This window comes from Hylobates moloch, unplaced genomic scaffold (genome assembly GCF_009828535.3).
Source record: "Hylobates moloch isolate HMO894 unplaced genomic scaffold, HMol_V3 SCAFFOLD_15, whole genome shotgun sequence".
Taxonomy (NCBI): domain Eukaryota; kingdom Metazoa; phylum Chordata; class Mammalia; order Primates; family Hylobatidae; genus Hylobates; species Hylobates moloch.
Window position 1 is genome coordinate 27,123,249 of NW_026652290.1, and position 22,608 is coordinate 27,145,856.

Below are 22,608 nucleotides of genomic sequence, written 5' to 3' on the forward strand. Positions count from 1 at the left end.
TACAAATAGTCTCAAATACAAAATATGATACGTTCCCTGCCTTTGACGTGTTTAAAGACAAATACACATGAGATACCAAATGTCTTTCTTATTAAAATAATTGTGAATTATGCAAAACTGTCAGACAAGGAACTGTACTTTCTATGTTAAAATGTAAGTGGGTTTTTTAATGTAGTCAATTAAAACCACACTATCCTTTCTTAAGTAATATTGAGGCTTCCTTTACATTCATATGTATGTTATGATTCCATTAATATTGCCTGATTTACCCTGGTTTTATGTGCCAATTTGATAAAAATGACATCCCCAGCTAAGCCAGGGACAAATGGGTGTAAAAGGGTAGATTTGAGGACCAGGAGCAGTGGCTCACGCCTGTAATCCCAGCACTTTGGGAGGCTGAGGCGGTTGGATCACTTAAGCTCAGGAGTTCGAGACCAGCCTGACCAACATAGTGAAACCACCTCTCTACTAAAAATACAAAAATTACTCAGGCATGGTGGCACATGCGTGTAGTCCCAGGTACTTGGGAGGCTAAACGGGGAGGATCACTTGAGCCCAGGAGGTGGAGGTTGCAGTGAGCCAAGATCAGGACACTGCACTCCAGCCTAGGTGACAGAGTGAGACCCTGTCTCAAAAAAAAAAAAAAAAGGTATATTTGAAAGGCTAAAAGAAGTCTCAAAAAACATGAAGAGAAAGGGGTAAGACATGCAGGTGATTTCAACAGCTTTTAGAGAGACCAACAACAAGAAAAGAGAATAGAAAAGAAAATATTCCTGTGGTCAAAACCAGGGAGCCCCTAGCAATAAGGAAGATGCCACTGGTCTCCCCAAAAATCTCGGAGGAACATGCTTGAACCTCACAGGGGAATGCACCTGTCTCTTCAGAGCCTCGTATGGATGACCAGAAAGTGATGTGACATGCTGTCTACTCCAGGGTCCAGGGATTGGTAGAGAAATCTGAAAATAATGAACTTGATACCAGCCAATAAGGCTGGTGATACTTGAGGCAGATTTGTGTGAAGGAACTAGAGTTCAAAGTTGTTCCCAGGTTGAGTTAACTGACCTACAAGACAGGAAGGTATGTAGTAAGGAGCAAGGTATGGAGGAAATACTACTTGATAAAAAGCTACAACTTGGCTGGGCATGGTGGCTCACACCTATACTCCCAGCACTTTGGGAGGCCACGGCTGGCAAATCATGAGGTCAGGAGTTTGAGACCAGCCTGGCAAATATGATGAAACCCCATCTCTACTAAAAATACAAAAAATTAGCTGGGCGTGGTGGCAGGTGCCTGTAATCCCAGCTACTTGGGAGGCTGAGGCAGGAGAATCACTTGATCCCGGGAGGTGGAGGTTGCAGTGGGCCGAGATCGTGCCACTGCACTCCAGCCTGGGTGACAGTGTGAGCGAGGCTCCATTTCAAAAAAAAAAAAAAAGCTACAACTCACATGTGAGCACTCCTTGAGCAAGAAAGAATATCATCGGTCCTGTCAGCAAGACAGCAGAGTATGAAGCCCCAGCCCCTCCTTTTTCCCTTGGACACACTGACTCAACAACCCCTGAACCAATTTATTTTGTCAGAAATACAAAGGCAAGTTGAGAGTCTCTTGCACCCAGGGCAGGTATAAAATCAGCTGATTGAAGCCAGTAGAATAATTTCTAACACCCTTTCACTATAATTCCTGCCCCCAGCACAGTGCTACACAATTAGGAGGAAGTTCTCAGCTTCTCCCTGGCGACGGAGGGAAAGACAGACTGGATGGAATATACGGCATTCTGACACTTTAGGGGTCTGGCTGAGAGATTGGTTTCTCTCTTGCCTGAATTTGATTATGGAGAGGAAAGGCCCCCAGGTTGGAACCACTGAGAACAAAAGCAACAATTTTGACCAGTTTGCACTCACTAGCCATTAACACCCCTTCCCCAACCCCTGACTCAGTGCAGAGTAAGCAAGTAAGAATTCCCAAATCTCAGCTTCTACCTGGACAGGGAAAGATTTGAAGTGGCTGTCCGATGTGATACATTATCAGGGGACTGCTCAAGGGACAAACTTTCGTATCACCTATCTTGGAGTAGTGACAGGATCCAGCATATTCTAGATATCTCATATGTAGAAAACCCTAAAACTCCAGGGGGAAAAAATTAAAAATAATAAATAAACTCAGTAAAGTTGTAGAATACAAAATCAACTTACATGAATTAGTTGCATTTCTATATACTAACAACAAACAATCCAAAAGATAAAGAACACAATTTACAATAGCATAAAAAATAGCATGCCATTTACAACAGAATCAAAAATAATAATAATAAAGTAGAAGTAAACTTAACCTAGGAGGTGAAAGACTCACACACTGAAAACTAAAAAACTATGATGAAAGAAATGAAATAATACACAAATAAATGGAAAGATATCCCATGTTCATTGATTAAAAGACTTAATATTGTTAAAATACCTGTACTACCCAAAGTGATCCATACATTCAATGCAATCCTTACCAAATTTCCAATGACATTTTTTAAAGAAATATTAAAAACAAATTCTAAAATTTATAGGGAACCACAGAGGACCTCGAGTACCCAACACAATCTTGAGAAACAAGAAAAAAGCTAGAGGTCTTGTACTTCCTAATCTAAAAACATATAAAGCTATAGTAATTAAAATAGTATGGTACTAGCATACATTCAGACATACAGACCAATGAAACAGAATGGAAAACCGCAAAATAAATCAACAAATAATGGTCAACTCATCTGTGGCAAAGGTGCCAAAGATACACAACAAGGAAAGGATAGTCTCTTCAATAAATGGTGTTAAGGAACTGGATATTCATATGCAAAAGAATGAAGCTGAACCCTTACACAAAAATCAGTTCAAAATGAATGGGTTAGAGACTCAAAAGAACTAAAACTATAAAATTCCTAGAGGAAAATGTAGGAGAAATCTTCGTGACATTGGCCTTGCCTATGATTTCTTGGATGTGACACCAAAAACCAATGCAACAAAAACAGAAATAGACAAGTGGAACTACATCAAACTAAACAGCTTCTGCAAAGCAAAGGAAACAATCAACAGAGTAAAAAGGCAACATACAGAATGAGGGAAAAAATTTGCAAATTATATACTTGATAAGAGGTTATTATCTAAACTCCTTATAGATAAGGAACTCCTACAACACAATAGCCGAAAAAAAAAACCCCAATTTCTGAAATGGACAAAGGACTTGAATGAACATTTCTCTAAAGAGGACATACAAATGGTCAACAAGCATGTGCAAAGACACCCAACATCAATAATCATCACGGAAATTAAAATCAAACCACAAGAAGGTATCACCTCACATCTGTTAGAATGGCCATTACAAAAATAAAATGAATGACAAATATTGGCAAGGATGTGAAGACACTGGAATCCTTTACACTGTAGATGAGAATGTAGAATGGTGTGAACACTGTGGAAAACAGCATGGTGGTTCCTCAAAAATTAAAAAAAAAAATGACCCAATGATCCCATTTATGGGCATATATCCCAAATAATTGAATCAGGCTCTTAAAGATGTATTTGCACTCCCATGTTCATTGCAGCATTGTTCTCAATAGCCAAGATATGGAAACAACTTAAAATGTCCATCAGCAGATGAATGGATAAAGAAAATGTGGTATCTACATAAAATAGAATTTTACTCAGCCTCACAAAAGAACAAAATCCTGCTATGCCACATCATGGATGAACCTGGAGGACATTATGCTTAGTGAAATAAGCCTGCTACAAAAGGACAAATACTGCATGATCTCATTTATATGAGATATCTAAAGTAGTCAAACTCATATAAACAGAAAGTAGAATAGTGGTTTCCAGAGGCTGGGAGGAGGGGGAAATGAGGAGTTGTTCTAGGTGTATAAAGTTTCAGTTATGCAAGGTGAAAAAGTACTAGAAAAAGTACATTAAATAACATTGTTAACATTGTTATAGTTAGCATTACTGTACTTTACACTTAAAAATTTATTAAAAGAATAGATCTCATGTAATGTGGTTTTTACCACAATAAAAAGAAAATTTTAAAAATAAATTTTTGGAAAACACAGAACCTGAAATGAAAGTGTGTCTCCTCCTTCCATCTTCCATGTCTATGACTTCATGACTAATTCCTTCCTGATTGCCTCTGATCTAGCCTTCCTTCTGTGGCTCTCAATTATTTGGAGAATAGGAGTGAAAGCCTAACTAATCTAAGTTGTAGGAAATCATTTGCAACTCTTAATGGATGACAAGACTTAATTCTTAATGTCAAAGCACAAGAACTTCTGTGCAACCAACTCCCTGAAGGTTTCCCCAGCATTGAGTCAAGGCAATCTTAAAACACTTCTCATGAAAACACCTTCTTCAGATTTTCTCGCACCCTTCCTCTCCATGGGGTTCATATAAAGTCTGTGGTTAGAAAAGAGTCAGAAACCGCGCTGTCCTCTCCATCTTAAACTTCACCATCTTCCCCACCAGCTACCACACAGTCATCTTCCTCTTCTGCCCTTTAAGTACAGAAGCCCAATGGAAATCAGTGCCTCTAAAGACTCATCTGCTTTCCCTAGAAGGCCTAACATATATGTGCATGTATAATCCAACTCAAAGAAGAATGCCTGTGTTACTCTTAGAATATTTATGTCTTTGGAGAATATTTAAGCTCTAAGTTCTAAGGAAATACCAGGAGTTGTATTTTGTTACTCTAATGGAAATTCTAATATATGTGGGGTTTTTTTTTCTTCATCTGTTTCTAGTGCTCCTTTTCTTAATCCATTTAGGATGCACATTCTGCCAAGCAATCACTGTACCAAGAATTACTAATAGGAGAATATCATATACTCATTATATCTGAAAACTAAATTGTGCATTTTGTTTACTACATTTTTAAAGGTAGAAGTGTCCAACTTTGAAGCTTTGGAAGAAGTCAGTGCTGAACTGAAGCTCAAACAATTGCTCTGGGATTCTTTCTCTGAATGGGATAAACTCCAACAAGAATGGTTAAAGGTAGGGGGAAAAAGCCTTCAGTTCTTAAATTATTTTTGTGTGAATTAATCTTAAAATTCTAATAATTTGAATTATAACTTTTAACAATCCGGTGCTTTTCTTAATGTCAGTAAAATATGCAATGGTATCATTTTCTGATAATTTTTATAAGCTTTCCAGTGAAAGGCACAAAGGTCCTTATGTCACTGTATGCTACAGAGCAGAAAGTATTCTTGTAAGCCAGGTTTCTCAGGTCCTCCATATTAGAAGGCTACATAGTGGAAGCATCAATGGACAATGCTGCGTGACGTTTAATCACTTTGTGGTTTCTAAACACAATGTTGTCATCATACACTTCAGTGTTCTTGAGGATTGTAGGATTTTATTTGTGATCTACACACTTTAGATTTCTATTTTTGTTGTCCTTTAAAAAAGGAAGCCATTTTGTTCACTGTAATAGGATAGAATGATAAAATCTAGGATCTTCCTTTGAGAGCTCAATAGCAAACTTTTTAAATTAGGGAGCCAAATATCAACAGCCATCAAAGAGTTTTGTTTCTAGGATCTACCCTATATTCAATCCTTAACAAAGGTCAACTCTCTGTGAGGCAAAATAGATGGCCACCTATACTTTCAAGTGTGGTATGGACATGTTAGAAATACTATCAACCTCACAAATATTGTTTTACACTTCTTATTCATCCTATCTGTGCTGATGCCTATAATTAGAAGGCACATGTCTTGGTTAAAAAACAGTAACATAGGAAATATGTTCCAGGTAATGTTCTAGGTGCTGCGAGTACCAGTGGAGAATAAGAAGAACAAAGTTCAAACATAGAACTTACCTTTGGTGGAGAAAATAGAAAATAAAAAACAAATATATACTATAACACCAGACAGTTTTAAGGGTTCTCCTTTAACTCATTTATCAATTATCTCAGAAGTAAAAAAATATTCTTGAGAAGAAGCAGCTTAAAGAATTTTCTGATTACCACCATGGATTAGAGCAGTGGCTTCCAACGCAGGATGCGTTCACCCTAGGAAATGCACAAGAAAACTCATTAGGGAGCAGAAGGAAAATGATGGACTTAGAAAAAAAGAAAAATGAAGGTTTACAAATTTTCTACTGCCATCAGTATATATGTGTGGCTATCTGACATGTCAATATATGTGTATACTTACGTGTTTACATAATTGAGAAAAACAATTATAGATCTATAAGTATATAGATCTATAATTCTATGAATAATTTATGAATTTAAAATATTTATGTTAAACAGGTATATAATCAAATAATAGAAGACTACTAGGTGAGAAATTTCTGGTTCAAGAGTAAAAAAATAGCTATTTGTCTCCTTAGAGGACTTTATGAATATTGACCCTCAGAAATTAATTACAGAGATTCCAATACTACGTTTGATGATGTGGGAGGCAAGAACATGAAAGGAATAAACAGGTGATGCTGGATATATGATATTATTAGCAATTTAATAAGTAAAGCCATTTCCAAAAGCGTAGTGTAGATTTGGATTAACTTTTAAAAGTTTTTTTTAGTATTTCAAACTTGACTTTTACTTTATGTTTTAACTTGTTTTGCTTTGTTTTTAAATTTTCATAGTCCAAATTTGATTGCCTGGATCCAGAAGTCCTAAACGGTCAAGTTTCTAAATACGCTAAATTTGTGACTCAACTGGAAAAAGGCTTGCCAACCAACAATGTAGTGCCCCAGCTTAAATACAAGGTGGAAAAAATGAAAGAAAAGGTAAGATTGGTAGAAGTTATTTCAAAAACTGTAGGCCAGTTGGTCATTAATTGATGCTAATGAGACCAAAATCAGGAATTCTTTTCTGATTAAGTTAGTCAGCTTCGCAGACAGAAAAAACAATAGTCAAATTCATTTTTTTGCAGTGGCACAGACTGCATCTCTGTCTTCATTTGGCCAAATCATGCAGTTGAATACTGTGGTTAGGAGGGGCGTTCAGAGTGTTTCCCAAGTGGTAAGGGAAATAGTGCAGGAATAGGTTGTAGTTACGCTAAGACAGTGATGTGCTCAAACCCTTAGGGAGCCAGATGAGGCTGGGGTAGACTTGTCCAATCTGCCTTGTCCATTTGCATCAGTGCACCACACAACTATGCCATTTTCCAGGTGTGCTATGATGTGAAGAAAGTTGGGAAGCCAGGCTGCAGGTGTACAGGGCTGGATCTTTGAAACCATCTCAGCTAAGCCAGTGCTTGAAATGGTTAAGAAACGGGATATGATTTTAGTTTTTTAAAAAATTTTAGGGTGTTTTTTGTTGTTGTTGTTGTTGTTGTTGTTTTGTTTGTTTGTTTTTTGTTCACTCTTGTTGCCCAGGTTGGAATGCAGTGGCACCATCTCAGCTCACTGCAACCTTGGCCTCCTGGGTTCAAGTGATTCTCCTGCCCCAGCCTCCTGAGTAGCTGGGATTATAGGTACCTGCCACCCACCACGCCAGGCTAATTTTTTGTGTTTTTTTCAGTAGAGACATGGTTTCACTATGTTGGTCAGGCTGGTCTCGAAATTCTGACCTCACGTGATCCACCTGCCTCGGCCTCCCAAAGTGCTGGGATTACAGGCATGAGCCACCGCACCTGGACAATTTTAGAGTTTTTTTTTTTTTTAATGAAATAAAGAACTAAAAAAAAAAATGTGGAGAAAAAAAGTAAGCAAAGCTTCAGATAAATGAGAAGAAAATTTTACAGCTTGAAAAGTGTTATTTGCATAATATTTTCCCCTTTAGCTTACAATGTCTAGTCAAAACACTTTCCCAAGTTGTTTAAGTCAGCTTCTTTCTTCTTTATTGCCTTTAGTGTGATTGTCTCATACCATTGTAAACAAATTTATTTGTTACAGTCTGCATTCTATCTTGGGTTTCCTCAAAATCCTGGTTTATATTTTTTTAAACTTGAATACAGTAGAGGTCACTTTTTGTGGCATACAGTTCTATGGGTTTTTACAAATGGGTAGAGTAATGTATCCAATACAATAGTACCACACAGAACAATTTCATTACCCTAAAAATTTGCTTGTATTGTCCTTTTGTAGTCAGCCTTTCCCTCTATCACAATTCCACACAACCGCTGATCTGTTTTCTGTCTCTATAGTTTTGCCTTTTACAGAATATTATATAAATGAAATAATACAACATTCAGCCTTTTGGGTTTGGATTCATTCACTCAGCAAAATGCATTTAAGATCCCTCCATGTAGTTGTACCCAAAATATATAACATACTCTTACAAATGAAAAGACAAATAACCCTTTAAAATAGGAAAAGATTTGAATACACACTTCCCCAAAGAAGACACATGAAAAGATGCTGAACACCATTAGTTATTAAGGAAATGCAAATCAAAGCCACAATGAGATAGCACTTCACACTCACTAGGATGGCTATGATCAAAGAGAGATTATATAGGAATAAGTGTTGTAGGGAATATGCAGAAATTAGAACTTCCACATGTTGCTGGTAGGATTGTAAGGTGGTGCAGCCACTTTGGAAAATAATCTGGCAGTTCGTTCAAAACGTTAAATATAGACCTACCATATTACCAAGTGACTCTGCTCCTAGGTATATGGCCAAGATAATTGAAAACATGTGTTCACGCAGACACTTCGATACAAATGTTCATAGCAGTATTGTTCATAATAGCCAAAAGTGGGAAAAAAACAAATTTCCATCAATTAATAAATTGGAGAAATAAAATGTGGCATACATATATGATGGAGTTTTATTCAGTAGTAAAATGAAATTAAGTAGTATGTGCAGCAGAATAGATGAACCTTAAAAACATGATGCTGGACTGGGTGCGGTAACTTATGCCTGTAATCCCAATACTTTGGGAGGCCAAGGTGGGAGGATCACTTGAGCCCAGGAGTTCAAGACCAGCCTGTACAACATAGTGGGACCTCATGTCTGCAAAAAATAAGATAAAAAATTTAAAAACATGATGCAAAGTAAGAGAAGCCAGTCACAAAAAAAAAGGCCAGATAGCATATGTCATTTATATGAAATGTCCAGAATAAAGAAATCTATAGTGAGAAAGTGAACTCATGGTTACCAGGCACTGTGGGGAGGAAGAAATGGGAGTAACTGCTAATGGGACCTAATGAGTATGGAGTTTCCTTTTGGGATGATGACATGTTCTAAAATTAGATACAGGTGATGGTAGCATAATTCTGTGAATTATAATTTTTTAAGAGAAAAAACATTCTTTCATGTTGTCATTTGAAGCAATAGTTCATTTCTTTCCTTCTTTTCTTTCTCTCTTTCTTTCTTTCTTTCTTTCTTTCTTTCTTTCTTTCTTTCCTTCTTTCTTTCTTTCTTTCTTTCTTTCTTTCTTTCTTTCTATGAGACAGGATCTCACTGTGTTGCTCAGGCTGGTCTTGAATTCCTGGGCTCAAGCAGTCCTCCTGCTTTGGCCTCCCAAAGTGCTGGAATCACAGGCCTGAGCCACCATGCCCAGCCAGTTCATTTATTTTTCTTTTCTAGTATTCTGTTATATAGATGTACCATAGTTTGTTTATCCATTCACCTGGTGAAAGATAGATCTGAGTTCTGTCTCATTTTGTAGTGATTTTTAATAAAGCTGCTATGAACTTTCATGTACAGCTTTTTGTTTTGTGTGAACATGAGTTTTCTATTAACTTGGGTAAATAACTAGAAGTAGGATTATTAGGTTGTATAGTAAGCATATGTTTAACTTTATAAGAAGTTGCCAAAATGTTTTCCAAAGAACTGCAACATTTTGGCTTTTCACTAGCAATTTATGAGAATTCCAATTTCTCCTCATCATCACTAGCCCTTGTTATTTTGAGGGACCTTTTTGTTTTGTTTTTTAATTTCAGTCATTCTAACCAATGGATAGTAGTGTGTTAAAATTGTCATAATTGACTGGGCACGGTGGCTCACGCCTATAATCCCAGCACTTTGGGAGGCCGAGACGGGTGGATCACGAGGTCAAGAGATCGAGACCACCTGGCCAACATGGTGAAACCCCATCTCTACTAAAAATACAAAAATTACTTGGGTGTGGTGGCGTGTGCCTGTAGTCCTGGCTACTTGGGAGGCTGAGGCAGGAGAATCACTTGAACCTGGGAGGCGGAGGTTTCAGTGAGCCGAAATTGTGCCACTGTACTCAGGCATGGGCCATAGAGCGAGATTCAGTTTCAAAAAAAAAAAAGTCGTAATTTGCATTTTTGTAATTACTGATAATGTTGAACATCTTCTTATATGCTATTTGACATCCATCTATATTCTTTGATTAAATATCTGTTCAGATCTTTTGCCCATTTTTAATTGGGTTGTTTGCTTGGTTATAATTGAGTTTTAAGAGTTATTCATATATTCTGCATATAAGTTTTTTTTCAGATATGTAACTTGAAAATATTTTCTTCCAGTCAGTTGCTTGTCTTTTCAGTTCCTGTACAGTGATTTTCACAGAGCAAAAGGTTTTAATGTCAATAAACTCTAATTTATAATTTTTTCTTTTTTGAATCAAGCTTTTAGTATAGTATCCAAACACTTTTTTTTTCAAACTTAAGGTCACAAAGATTTTCTCTATGTTTCTTCTGTTAGAAGTTTAAAGGTTTTGTTTTCTATGTTTAGGTATATGATCTATTATGAGTTAATTTTTTCATAAATATGAGGTATCAAGGAGTACTTTTGTACATATTATATCCAATTAAAGCAACAGCATTATTTGAAATGATTATTTTTTTCTTCAGTCATTATTTGAAAATGACTATCCTCCCCAGGCACTCTTCTCCATTGACTCACCTTTGCACCTTTACCAAAAGTCAATTGACTATATTTTTTAGTCTATTTCTGGACTCTGTTCTGTTTCATTGTTCTGTACGCCTATTCTTTCATCAATATCACACTTTCTTAATTACGATAGCTAGTAAGTGTTGAAATCAAGTAGTCTTAATCCTCTAATTTTGTTCTTCCTTTTTACAATTGTTTTGTCTATTGTAATTCCTTTGCCTTTCCATATCTATTTGATATTTAGCTTCTCAATGTCTATAAAATTGTCTTATGGTCCAAAAACATACTTTTATGATTTCTGTCCATTTAAATTTTTTAAGGTTTGTTTTATAGCCCAGAATATAGTCAATTTTGTTGAATCTTCCATATGCACTTGAGAAGAATGTGCATTCTGCTGTTGCTCAGTGATCATTCTACAAGTGTTAATTAGGTAGACTTGGTTGGCGATGGTGTTCAGGTCATCTATACCCTTGCTGATTTTCTGCCTGCTTGTTCTGTTAGGAACTCAGAGAGGAGTGTTGAACTCTCTAACTATAATTGTGGATTTACCTAATTCTCCTTTCCATTCTATCAGTTTATGCATTTTTAGATATACTTTTATTTTAGAATAGTTTTAGATTCATAGAAAAGTTATAACAATAATACCAAGGGTTCCCATATACTCCACATTCCATTTCTTTTATTAACATATTACATTAGTATAATACATTTGTCACCACTAATGTACCAATATCAATACATTATTAGTAACTAAAGTCCATGCTTTATCTGAGTTTTCTTAGTTTTTGCCTAACATCCTTTTCTTTTTCTGTCCCAAGATTTCATCCATGATAAAATATTACATTTAATTGTCATGTCTTCTTAGGCTCTACTAGGCTGTGACAGTTTCTCAGACTTTCCTTGTTTTTATGACCTTGATCATTTTTAAAAGTACTGGTCAAGTAGTTTGTATAATATCCTTCAATTTGGATTTGTCTGATGTTTTTCTCATAATTACACTGGAATTATAGATTCTTACAAAGAAGACAAGACAGGTAAAGTATCATTTTCATCACATCATATCCAAAATACATGCTATCAACATGACTTTTCACTGATGGTGTTCAGCTTGACCACATGGCTGAAGTGGCATTTGTCTTAACTGTACAGTCACTACTGCCCTTTCCATACTGTATTCTTTGAAAGGAAGTTACTATGCACAGCTATGCTTAAGGGGTGGAAATTTATGTTCCACCTCCTAAAAGCATTGACACCCCAGTAGCAATAAGCATAATTTGTATCCAGATTTTCATTTTTAATACTATAAGGAATAATACTATAAGGAATAATAATACTATAATAATAATACTATAATAATATTATTATACTATAATATTATTATTATTATACTATAAGGAATCCTTGTAGAAATGGCTGATTATATGGATGAGTCAGGAAATATACAAGATGAGCCTGGAGCATCTTGAGGTGCCGGGAAGTAAGAAAGAGCTCAAAAGACAAAATGATGGGAGAATATCAAAAGGGCAAGGAAGACTTAATGGCCAAAGCCATAATAATTTTAGGCAAAAAAATGTAATATTGTATTATAACCCAAGTTATAAAGTAAATATCTATGAATTCATACTGATATAAATGAGTAATTGAATCAATGAGTGAATAACTTTATGATGATACTGCCACCTCAAGATAGTGGTGCTTGATTTATTTTGATGTTCTGTTGTTGGACATGTGCACATTTAGTATTGTTATTTCTTTTTGAGGAATTGACCCTTTCATCATTATGAATTGTCTCTCTTATCTCTGATAAGATTCCTTGTTCTAACATTTACATTTTCTGAAATTAATATAGCTAGTTCAGCTGTCTTTTAGTGTTTGTGTGATATGGCTTTCTGCATGTTTTACTTTTAACTTATCTGTGTTTTTACATTTAGAATAGATTTTTTTAGATAGCATAGAATTGATTCCTATTTTTTTATCCAGTCTGACATTCTTAGTCCCTTAACAAGTGTGTGTAGACCATTCGCATTTAAAGTCATTATTTATATAGTTGGATTGAATCTACCATCTTGCTAGCTGTTTTACTCTATTTGTTCGTTTCTTTTTTCTCTTTTTGTGCCTTTTAATTTAATTGCATATTTTATGATTCCATTTTGTCTTCTCAATGAGATTATCATTCATACCACTTTTTCAATAATTTTTAGAAACAATTTTTTAGAAAATTGCTTAAAATTGTTATCCTAAGTTTAAAATATAGATTTATAATTAATCCAAATCAATTATTTTACTATTTCACATGTACTGTAAAGACCTTATAATAGTACATACCCAATTAATTCCTCCATACACTCTTTGTGCTGATGTTGTTATGTCTAGATTTACATATACTATAAATATAACTTATTTTTACTATTTTTGCTCCAGACAGTTATCTTTTAGAGCAATAAAAATAAGAAAGAAAATGAATTTTACTTTGCCAGTATTACATTTCCAGTGTTCTGTATTACTTTGTGTGGATCTAAGTTTCTGACTCATAACATGTTCATTCAGCCTAAAGAATATCCTTTAATATTTCTTATAGAGTATGTATGCTAACAATTAATTTCCTCAGTTTTTATTTTGTGGAAGTCTTTATCCTTTAGTTTTGAATGATATTTTCACTGGGTATATAATTCTGAGACAACAGTTTTTGTTTCTGTTTTTCCTTCAGTAATTTGGAGGTATTCTTTTCTTGTTTGCATGATTTTGGACAAGCAGTCTGCTGTAGTTTTAAATTCTCGTTGTTCTATAGATGATGTGTCCCTTTTTTTTTTTTTTTTTGTCTGGCTACCTTCAAGATTTTCTCTTCATCTTGATTCTCATCAGTTAGGAATAGAGTATGCCTAGGTGTGCATGTGCTATTTTTACTGTTCAAATTTATTTTGCTTGATGTTCCCTAAGTTTCTTGGATCTGTGATTTGGTATTTGTTTTTAATTTTGAAAATTTTTGCAGCTGTTATTTTTCAAGCATTTCTTCTGCTCTGTTTTCTCTCTCTCTTCTCCTTCTATGATTCCTATGATATATACTTTAGGCTGTTTGACATTGTCCCACAGGTCTTGGATGCTCTGTTTTGTTTTTATTTTTTCTTTTCCCTCTTTTTTCTCTGTGTGTCAGTTTCAGGAATTTATACTCACTTATCTTCAAGTTCATTCATTCCTTGACTGTGTTAAACCCTTTAAAGGCATTCTTTATCTCTTATACTTTTTTTTATTTCTAGCATTTTTGTTTGATTTGTAATTGTACTTTCCATCTCTCTGTTGACATTTCCCAACTGATTTTGCTTGTTATCTATCTTTTCCATTAGAACCTTTAACATATTAATCATAGTTATTTTAAATTATCTGCTTCCAACATGTGTGTCATTCTGGGTCTGATTATTGTTTTGCCTCTTAGATGTGTGGTTTTTCTTGCCTTTTCACAGGCATCTTAATTTTTTGTTCAAAGCCAGGTATCTTATATAGTACAGTAAATACCAAAGCAAATAATATTTATGCTTGGAAATGAGCATGCCTCTTCTTCTGCTTGGATTTTTGTGTAACATGTTGCATTAAATCTAATTAGGAATTGGGCTAAGTTTAAGGGTTGATGTTGCTATGGTTACCCTCAGTGCACCACAGGCTTCAGATTTTTCTAGTGATACCTCGAATTTAGGGTTGGGCTGGTTTACCAAAGGTTATTTTCTCAATTTCTATTTTCCTCTGACCTTGGGTCTTCCCTTTGTGTTGTACTCACTGAGAATCTGTCACTCGCAGCTTTCCATTCTGTATCCCACTGCTATTTTTACTCAATATTTGTTAACCTGGTGGGAGAGGTGAGAAGGAACATTCCCTCATGTTCTCATTAAACCTTTATCTTACGAGGCACTGTAGCTCTTGTTCTCAGAATTCCTATTGCAGGTGCTCCTCCCCCTTTTCCAGCTGTAGTGCTGAGCCTAGCACTTATTTTTGTCCCTCCCCCCAAGGGTAAATTGTTTTTTTCCATGTTCTATTTGTCCAGTTATAGGAAGATATCTTCAATGAGTTATCACTAGTGCCTTAAGATGACACAGTTTGTTGCTGTTTTCCCTGTACATCAAGGGGTTTGTTCCACAAGGGAGCTAAGGCAGATGAATTTGTTGGAGCTACTGTAATGGCCACTGTTTCCCTCCGCAAGCCAGCATCATAAGGGAAGCTTTCTTAGGAGTCCTTTCAGTCTTTACTGTCAATCTCCACTATATTTGTAGGCTCAGAGACTTTCCATTCTCATTCTACCCTGCACTTAATATTTAGCGCTCTATTTTTAAAATTTAACTGAATCTTCTTAATAGTTTGTATGTCATCCCAGGGAATCTGCCCCAGGTAGGAAAATTTTCAGTTGCTGTTTCTCCTTGTGGAGAAACCTGTCGGTATCAATCTCTCTCCAAATTTGGAGTTGGTTCTGTGCCGCAAACTTGGTTTTCTAATAGGCTCAATTAGAGTCATTAATTTGTAGTCGTCCAGATTTTGCTTTGTGGAAAGAGGGTAAGTGGTGCTCTTTCCAGCTCTCTACATGCATAAATTGAAACCAGAACCTTTGGGTTATATTTTTAAGATAAAACCTTTGTGTCTCTGAGAGTGTTTGTTTTTCAGCTTCCAGTTATCATTGACTTGAGGAACCCGACTTTGAAGGCAAGACACTGGGCAGCTATTGAACAAACAGTTGATGCCACTCTAGTGGATGCTGAAATTCCATTAACCTTGGAGAGGCTCTCCGAGTTGCATGTTTTTGACTTTGGTCAAGAAATCCAGGACATATCTGGACAGGCTTCTGGAGAAGCTGCCTTAGAAGCAGTTCTTAAAAAGGTAAATCTGGAATATATATTTCTCTATATACCATTAGGGAATGTGAAAGTTTTTAGATTCAACATTTGGTGATCTGGATGGATTTTTCAATGTTGCAGCTTTCACTCTCTCATTATCAGTCATCCCTCTGTTGTTTCCTTACAACAGATATTATTGTTATCACCTCTAAAAATCTCCTCCTTCCGCTTATCCTATAGCACATAGGAACTTGATGGCCACAAGGTTTGAAATGTGCATGCTTATATAAGAAATCATATACCAAGAATGATCTTTTAAACCCAAATACGTTATCTTCCAAGCTACCAGAGAAATCTGTTAAATGCTTCAAAAGACATTAAGACTTTCCTAGTTATGATACTATCTCCTTACCCTAAAAATATATACACACCTACTAACCCTCTGCATAAAAAGAATTTTTTTCTGTCAACATAGATGTGTTAATGTCAATCAAATAAAATTAAGCAAATTAGTGTCATCTATCCAAGAAGAAGATTTTAAGAATTTTAAAGGGCAAGCTGGGCGTCATGGCCCACGCCTGTAATCTCAGCACTTTGGGAGGCTAAGGCAGACAGATCACGAGGTCAGGAGATCAAGACCATCCTGGCTAACACGGTGAAACCCCATCTCTACTAAAAATACCAAAAAAAAAAAAAAAAAATTAGCCGGGTGTGGTGGCGGGTGCCTGTAGTCCCAGCTACTCAGGAGGCTGAGGGAGGAGAATGGCGTGAACCCAGGAGGCAGAGCTTGCAGTGAGCCAAAATCGTGCCACTGCACTCCAGCCTGGGCAACAGAGTGAGATCCGTCTCAAAAAAAAAAAAAAAAAAAGAATTTTAAAGGGCAATAAGGAGGAAAATGGGATAATTATGGAGTTTTTACTTATTTCATTTCACATGCATTTACTGAGTATCTAAACACACTGAATTTAGATATCCTAAGACTTGAATTATTTCTAAGGTGGAGGACTCTTGGAAAACAACTGAATTTGTCATTCTGCCTCACCGTGACTCCAAAGATGTGTTTATATTGGGCGGCACAGATGACATACAGGTGGGTAACTGGGTTATTGAAAACTTATGGTAAAGATCCCAGCCACACGTAGTCTTAAATCTTCTGTGAGAGATTATTATGAGGGAATAAAATATGAGAGTCACTTAGTAAGAAAAATCTAATTGGGAAAGCAAAATGAATGCAAATAATTGACATGAATTCTTGTACATGAAATATTTAACAAAGCATTAAAAATTGCATATGTATGTAAGAATTGCAACTTGTAGTTGGTAACTATTGTGGAATTTAGAAATACAAAGAGATCAGTTACAGCTGAAATGATCAGAGCATTCTTCCTAGACCAGTCATAACAAGCTGGATCTTAAATATTAGATGGCATTTGATAGACATAGAAAAAAAAAAGGGCACATCAAACCCTGTAAACAAGGCAAAGAAACCTGAATGAGCATTTCATGTTTATAGCACACTAAAAGGCTAAATTCACTTGAATTTGTTGGAATTAGGAAACAATGCCCATACTCTGTCAACTACAAAAGAAAATAAATCTAACTCATGTGTTTGGAATAGTCTTTATCATTTAAAATCTGAAGGCACATTTGTTTAGCAAAGGGAGCTGGGTCACAAAGCCCAACTTAAAAGGCAAAGCCCTGGCCTAATAGGATGTATCCAGGCCGGAATTAGAGATACAATAGCTTTTCCAGGTGTAGATTGGAAGAGCAAGACCAGACATCACTCTTCACAGGGGATGGGAGAGCAGACTCAAAGAGGTCAGTAAGTTTAGGCCAATTGATGTCATGTGGTGAGGGTTCTACTCTCAAAAAGCTTATTATTGAAATGGACCATTAAATCTTTCAGATTAACAGACACATTTTTAAAAATTCACATGATCTGTGAGAGATGCTGTTGTATAAAGGGGAGTGGTAGGGGAGGGAGGTGGAGGAGAAACTGTGTATAACCATTCAGAGCTTGATAGGAATGAGTTCAATTCTCTCTTCCTTGAGATAATTGAGAGAAAATGATAATTCATTGGACAGAAGACAGCTAATTTTGCCAGTATATGATATTTTGAGAAATAAAGGCAAGCCCGGGTGACCAAATTGTGTTAAGAAGGTAAAAGTTACCTAATAGTGAAGGGAGAGAGAAGAGTGTCAAACCAAACAAAAACTTGTGCCATTATTAATTACAGGATCAGCAGAAATTCGGTAAGCAGAAATCCTAGGTGACCTTTGAAAGAACATCATGGTGCCACAAGGATGTGAATAATGAGGGGAAATTGATGAGTAGGAAACAGTAGGAGGGGCTAAGCTATTAATTCAAAGAGTTGGCCTTTAAGTAGACACTTGGGATTATGTATCTGAAATATTACTGAAAGCACAAATACCTGGTGCTGCATGTATTTTCTTCCCCTTCCTTTAAAGGTCCTTCTTGATGATAGCACCATCAATGTTGCAACTCTTGCATCATCACGTTACATTGGTCCACTGAAAACTCGAGTGGATGAATGGCAAAAACAACTTGCTTTATTTAATCAAACACTGGTGAGTAAGAATAATTTTGATTCATACACTCAGAGAATTGGAGAGTCACAAGGACCTTAGAAATTATTTGTTTCATTATTTAAATATTATATGGTTTTAAAATGTAAGTTTTAATTGTGGACATGTTATTGTGTTTAGAATGTAAGGGAAATGCACAGGTATTGAGCTCTTCTTTATGTAATTATGCAGCTTAATGCTATTACCATCGCCCTTGCATAGGTATACTTCAATGATATTGTAGATTTGGTTCCAGACCACCATGATAACACAAATGTTGCAATAAAGAAAGCCACATGAATTTTTTGGTTTCCAAGAACATATAAAAGTTATGTTGAATTGGGAACACATGGACATAAAGATAGAAATAATAGACACTGGAGACTACTAAAGAGGGGAGAGAGGAAGGGTGCAAGGGTGGAGAAACTACTATTGGATACTATGCTCACTCTCTGAATGATAAGATCATTCATACCTCAAACCTCAGCATTATGCAGCATAGCCATTTAACAAACCTGCACATGTAACCCCTGAATCTAAAATATAAGTTGAAATTATTTTTTAAAAGTTACATTTGTACTGTACTGTAGTCCATTAAGTGTGCAATACAATATTGCTAAAAAATGGTAATGATTATCTGAGCCTTCAGGGACTCATTTTCTTTTGGCTAGTGGAAGATCTTGCCTCAATGTTGATGGGTGGCTGCTGAAGGTTGGGGGTGCTGTGGCAATTTCCTAATTTAAGACAACAATGAAGTTTGCCACATTCATCCACTCTTCCTTTTATTAAAAAAATTCTTTGTAGCATGCAATATTTTATAGCATTTTACCCATGACAGAACTTCTTTCAAAAATAGAGTCAATGTTCTCAAGCCCTACTTCTGCTTTATCAGCTAGGTTTATGTAATACCCTAAATCTTTTGTTGTCATTTCAATGATGTTTATAGCATTTTCACCAGGAATAGATTCCATCTCAAGAAACCACTTTCTTTGCTCATCCTTAAGAAGCAAGTCCTCATCTGTTCAAGTTTTATCATGAGATTGTAGCAATTCAGTCACATCTTCAGGCTCCACTTCTAATTCTAGTTCTCCTGCTAGTTCCACCATATCTGCAGTTATTTCCTCCACTGAAGTCCTGAATCCCTCAAAGTCATCTATGAGGGTTGGAGTCAACTTCTTCCAAACTCCTATTAGTGTTGCTATTTTGACTTCCTCCCATGAATGACAAATATTTTCAATGGCATCTAGAATGATGAGTCCTTTCCAGAGGGCTTTTTAATTCACTTTTCCCGGATCCATCAGAGGAATTACTATCTATGGCAGACATAGCCTTACCAAATGTATTTCTTAAATAATAAGACTTGAAAGTTGAAAGTACTCCTTAATCCATGGGCTGCAGAACAGATGTTGTATTAGCAGGCATGAAAGCAACATTAATCTCTTTGTACATCTCCATAAGAGCTCTTGGGTTACCAGGTCCATTGTCAATGAACAGTAATATTTTGAAAGAAGTCTTTTCTTCTAAGCAGTAGGTCTCAACAGTAGGCTTAAAATATTCAGTAAATCATGCTGTAAACAGATGTGCTGTCACACAGGCTTTGTTGTTTCATTTTTAGAGCACAGGCAGAGTAGATTTGGCATAATTCTTAAGGGCCTTGAGATTTTTTGAATGGTAAATGAGCATTGGTTTTAACTCAAAGTCACCAGCTGCATTTATCCCTAACATGAGTAAGCCTGTCCTTTGAGTCTTTGAAGCCAGGCATTGGCTAATCTTCATTAGCTATAAAAGTCCTACATGGCATCTTCTTCTAATAGAAGGCTATTTTGTCTTCATTGAAAATCTGTTGTTGAGAGTAGCCACCTTCATCAATGATCTTAGCTAAATCATCTGGATAACTTGCTGCAGCTTCATCAGCACTTGCTGCTTCACCTTGCCCTTTTATGTTACAGTGATAGCTTCATGAATCAACCTCTGCTATCTTCAAACTTTACTTCCACAGCTTCCTCACCTCTCTTAGCCTTTTTAAAATTGAAAAGAGTTAGGGTCTTGCCTCAGACTAGGCTTTGGCTTAAGGGAATGTTATGGTTGGTTTGATCTTCTATTCAAACCATTCAAACTTTCTCCAAATCAGAAATAGGGTTTTGGCTTTTATCATTTGTGTCTTCACTGAAGTTGCATTTTTAATTTCCATCAAGAATTTTTGCTTTGCATTCACAACTGTCTTAATTGTTTGGTCCAAGAGGCTAAGCTTTTGACCTATATTGGCTTTTGACATGCCTTCTTAACTAAGTTTAATCATTTCTAACTTTTAATTTAAATTGAGAGACATGTGACTCTTCCTTTCATTTGAACACTTAAAGGCCATTGTAGTGTTATTAATTGGCCTAATTTCAATATTGTTATGTCTCAGGGAATAACAGGGGGCACTGAGGAGAAGAAATGAGATGGGGAACAGGGGAACAGCCAGTCAGTGGAGCAGAAAGAACAGACATAATACTTATCAATTAAGTTTGCCATCTTATATAAGCATGGTTCATGGCACCCCAAATAATTATAATTGTAACATCAAAGATCACTGATCACAGATCATCATAACAGATATAATAATAATAATGTTTAATAATAATATTTTTAATATTGCAAGAATTACCAAAGACAATTGGTAATTGTAATAATTTTGACCCAGAGACAAAGTGAGCACATGTTGTTGGAAAAATGGCATGAATTACCTTTCTTGATGCAGAGTTGCCACAAAACTTCAATTTGTGAAAAATGCAATATCTGCAAAATGCAATAAATGAAGCACAATAAAGCAAAGCATGCCCATATTATTATTTTGCTATGAAACAAATACTACAAACTTAAACAATATACCTTTATTATCTCACAGTTTCTGTGGCTCAGGAGTTCAGGCATGGTTTAACTGAGGCCTCTTGCTCAGGGTCTCACAAGGTTGCAATCAGGATGTCAGCCAGACTGGGTTCTCATCAGAAGTTTAGCTGGGGAGTGATCCACTTCCAAGCTCACTGCAGTTGTTGGCAGAAATTATTTTCTTGGAATTCTTGGGCTAAGGGCTTCAATCTCTTGCTGGCGCTCAGCTGGAGGCCATCCTCAGCTCCTAGATGTTGCCCACAGTTTTTTCTTTATGTGTGGGCTTCCCCAACGTGACCATTGGCTGCATCAGTCTAGCAAGGAAGAAAAAGGATCCTAGCAAGATGACTATTACAGTCTTATATAACATAAACATAATTGTGTACATTCTGTTGCCTTTGCCACATCCCATAGTGCCTGGGAGCAAGTCACAGATGGCACCCACACTCAAGGGGAGAGGATTACACAGGGATGTGAATGCCACATCTTGGGGGCCACCTTATGAGTCTTGCTACAATGACTTTATATTTACTGGAAGAATGCTCATTGTTGCTTGACGTCTCCTTGGAATCTTTCCTTGTGGTGCACATGTCCTTTTGATTTTATTCCACCTTTGATTGTCCCATAGCAAAACAAAGAACCCACTTACACCAATCTCACTTTGTTTCCATCCAATCTCTTTCTTAGACTTCAGATATTTAGCTTGACTTAATTATGTTTAGGTTTCTAGACATCCTAATATAAGTTATCTATGAAATAATAAAGGCAGTAAGAGGGAAAAGATAACTTGTGCCAACTTTGTTTCAAAGAGAACTTTCTCAGAAATTCATCTTCTTCAACAAACCACATTGTCTGAGTCCTGTCCAGCCTTCTAGACTGATGATTGAGCCCTGTGAAGGGAGGACTACAGATCAAAGTCAAGGGGGACGTTTTCATAGAGGGTCCCTGAAAGAAGCCTGAGCTGATTAGTGAGGACCCCCCAGAGAATGAATTGCTTGGAAAGTGTGAGACCTGAGACAAACCAGGAAATGGTTGTGACATTTGGGCTTACTCCCAAACCTAGAGTGAGAAGTGAGGAACTCTTTCATGGATTTTGGGCACACACATGCAGTAATAGCAGGAGGCACAGAGGAAAGGTGAGGTCTACGGACATTTAATTTCTGACCCTGTATTTCTGATTTATTTTATTAACAGTGATTGTTTAAAAGCAGAGGGAATGCATGATTTTCTTCTCCCAGTCTTCTATATTTACTACATATGCTGTCATGAACAGGGTTTTTAAAAAAAATTTTCATTTTCAAACAAAGGTGAAGGAAGAATGAACACATGGTTGAGATAAAAGAAAAAAACAAACTTTTTTTTTTTCATGGAAATCTTGTATATGTTTGAAAATGGTCACTGAACTTTCCTCTTCCCTTCAAATTTTCTTGTGTAGGCATCGTGCTGCCCCTGAATCTCTCCTGTGGGTATTTTAATCATGTTTCTCTGGATCCATTCTGGTATGGAAGACCCATTAGAACTCTGCTCAGTAGACAGTGGGATGAAATCAGACTAA

General features: G+C 36.3%; 1 protein-coding gene across 6 annotated transcripts in view; it reads left to right on the top strand.

The window, feature by feature from the left end:
• Positions 1–22,608, top strand: part of DNAH6 (dynein axonemal heavy chain 6) — a 342,612-nt gene that overhangs the window by 114,723 nt on the left and 205,281 nt on the right. For all 6 annotated transcript variants that reach the window (XM_058428736.1, XM_058428735.1, XM_058428738.1 and 3 more), the window contains 5 exons: positions 4,905–5,018; positions 6,616–6,759; positions 15,427–15,639; positions 16,594–16,686; positions 18,066–18,185. In XM_058428736.1, coding sequence (XP_058284719.1) covers positions 4,905–5,018; positions 6,616–6,759; positions 15,427–15,639; positions 16,594–16,686; positions 18,066–18,185 — 684 coding nt within the window. The remainder of the gene's footprint in view (positions 1–4,904; positions 5,019–6,615; positions 6,760–15,426; positions 15,640–16,593; positions 16,687–18,065; positions 18,186–22,608) is intronic.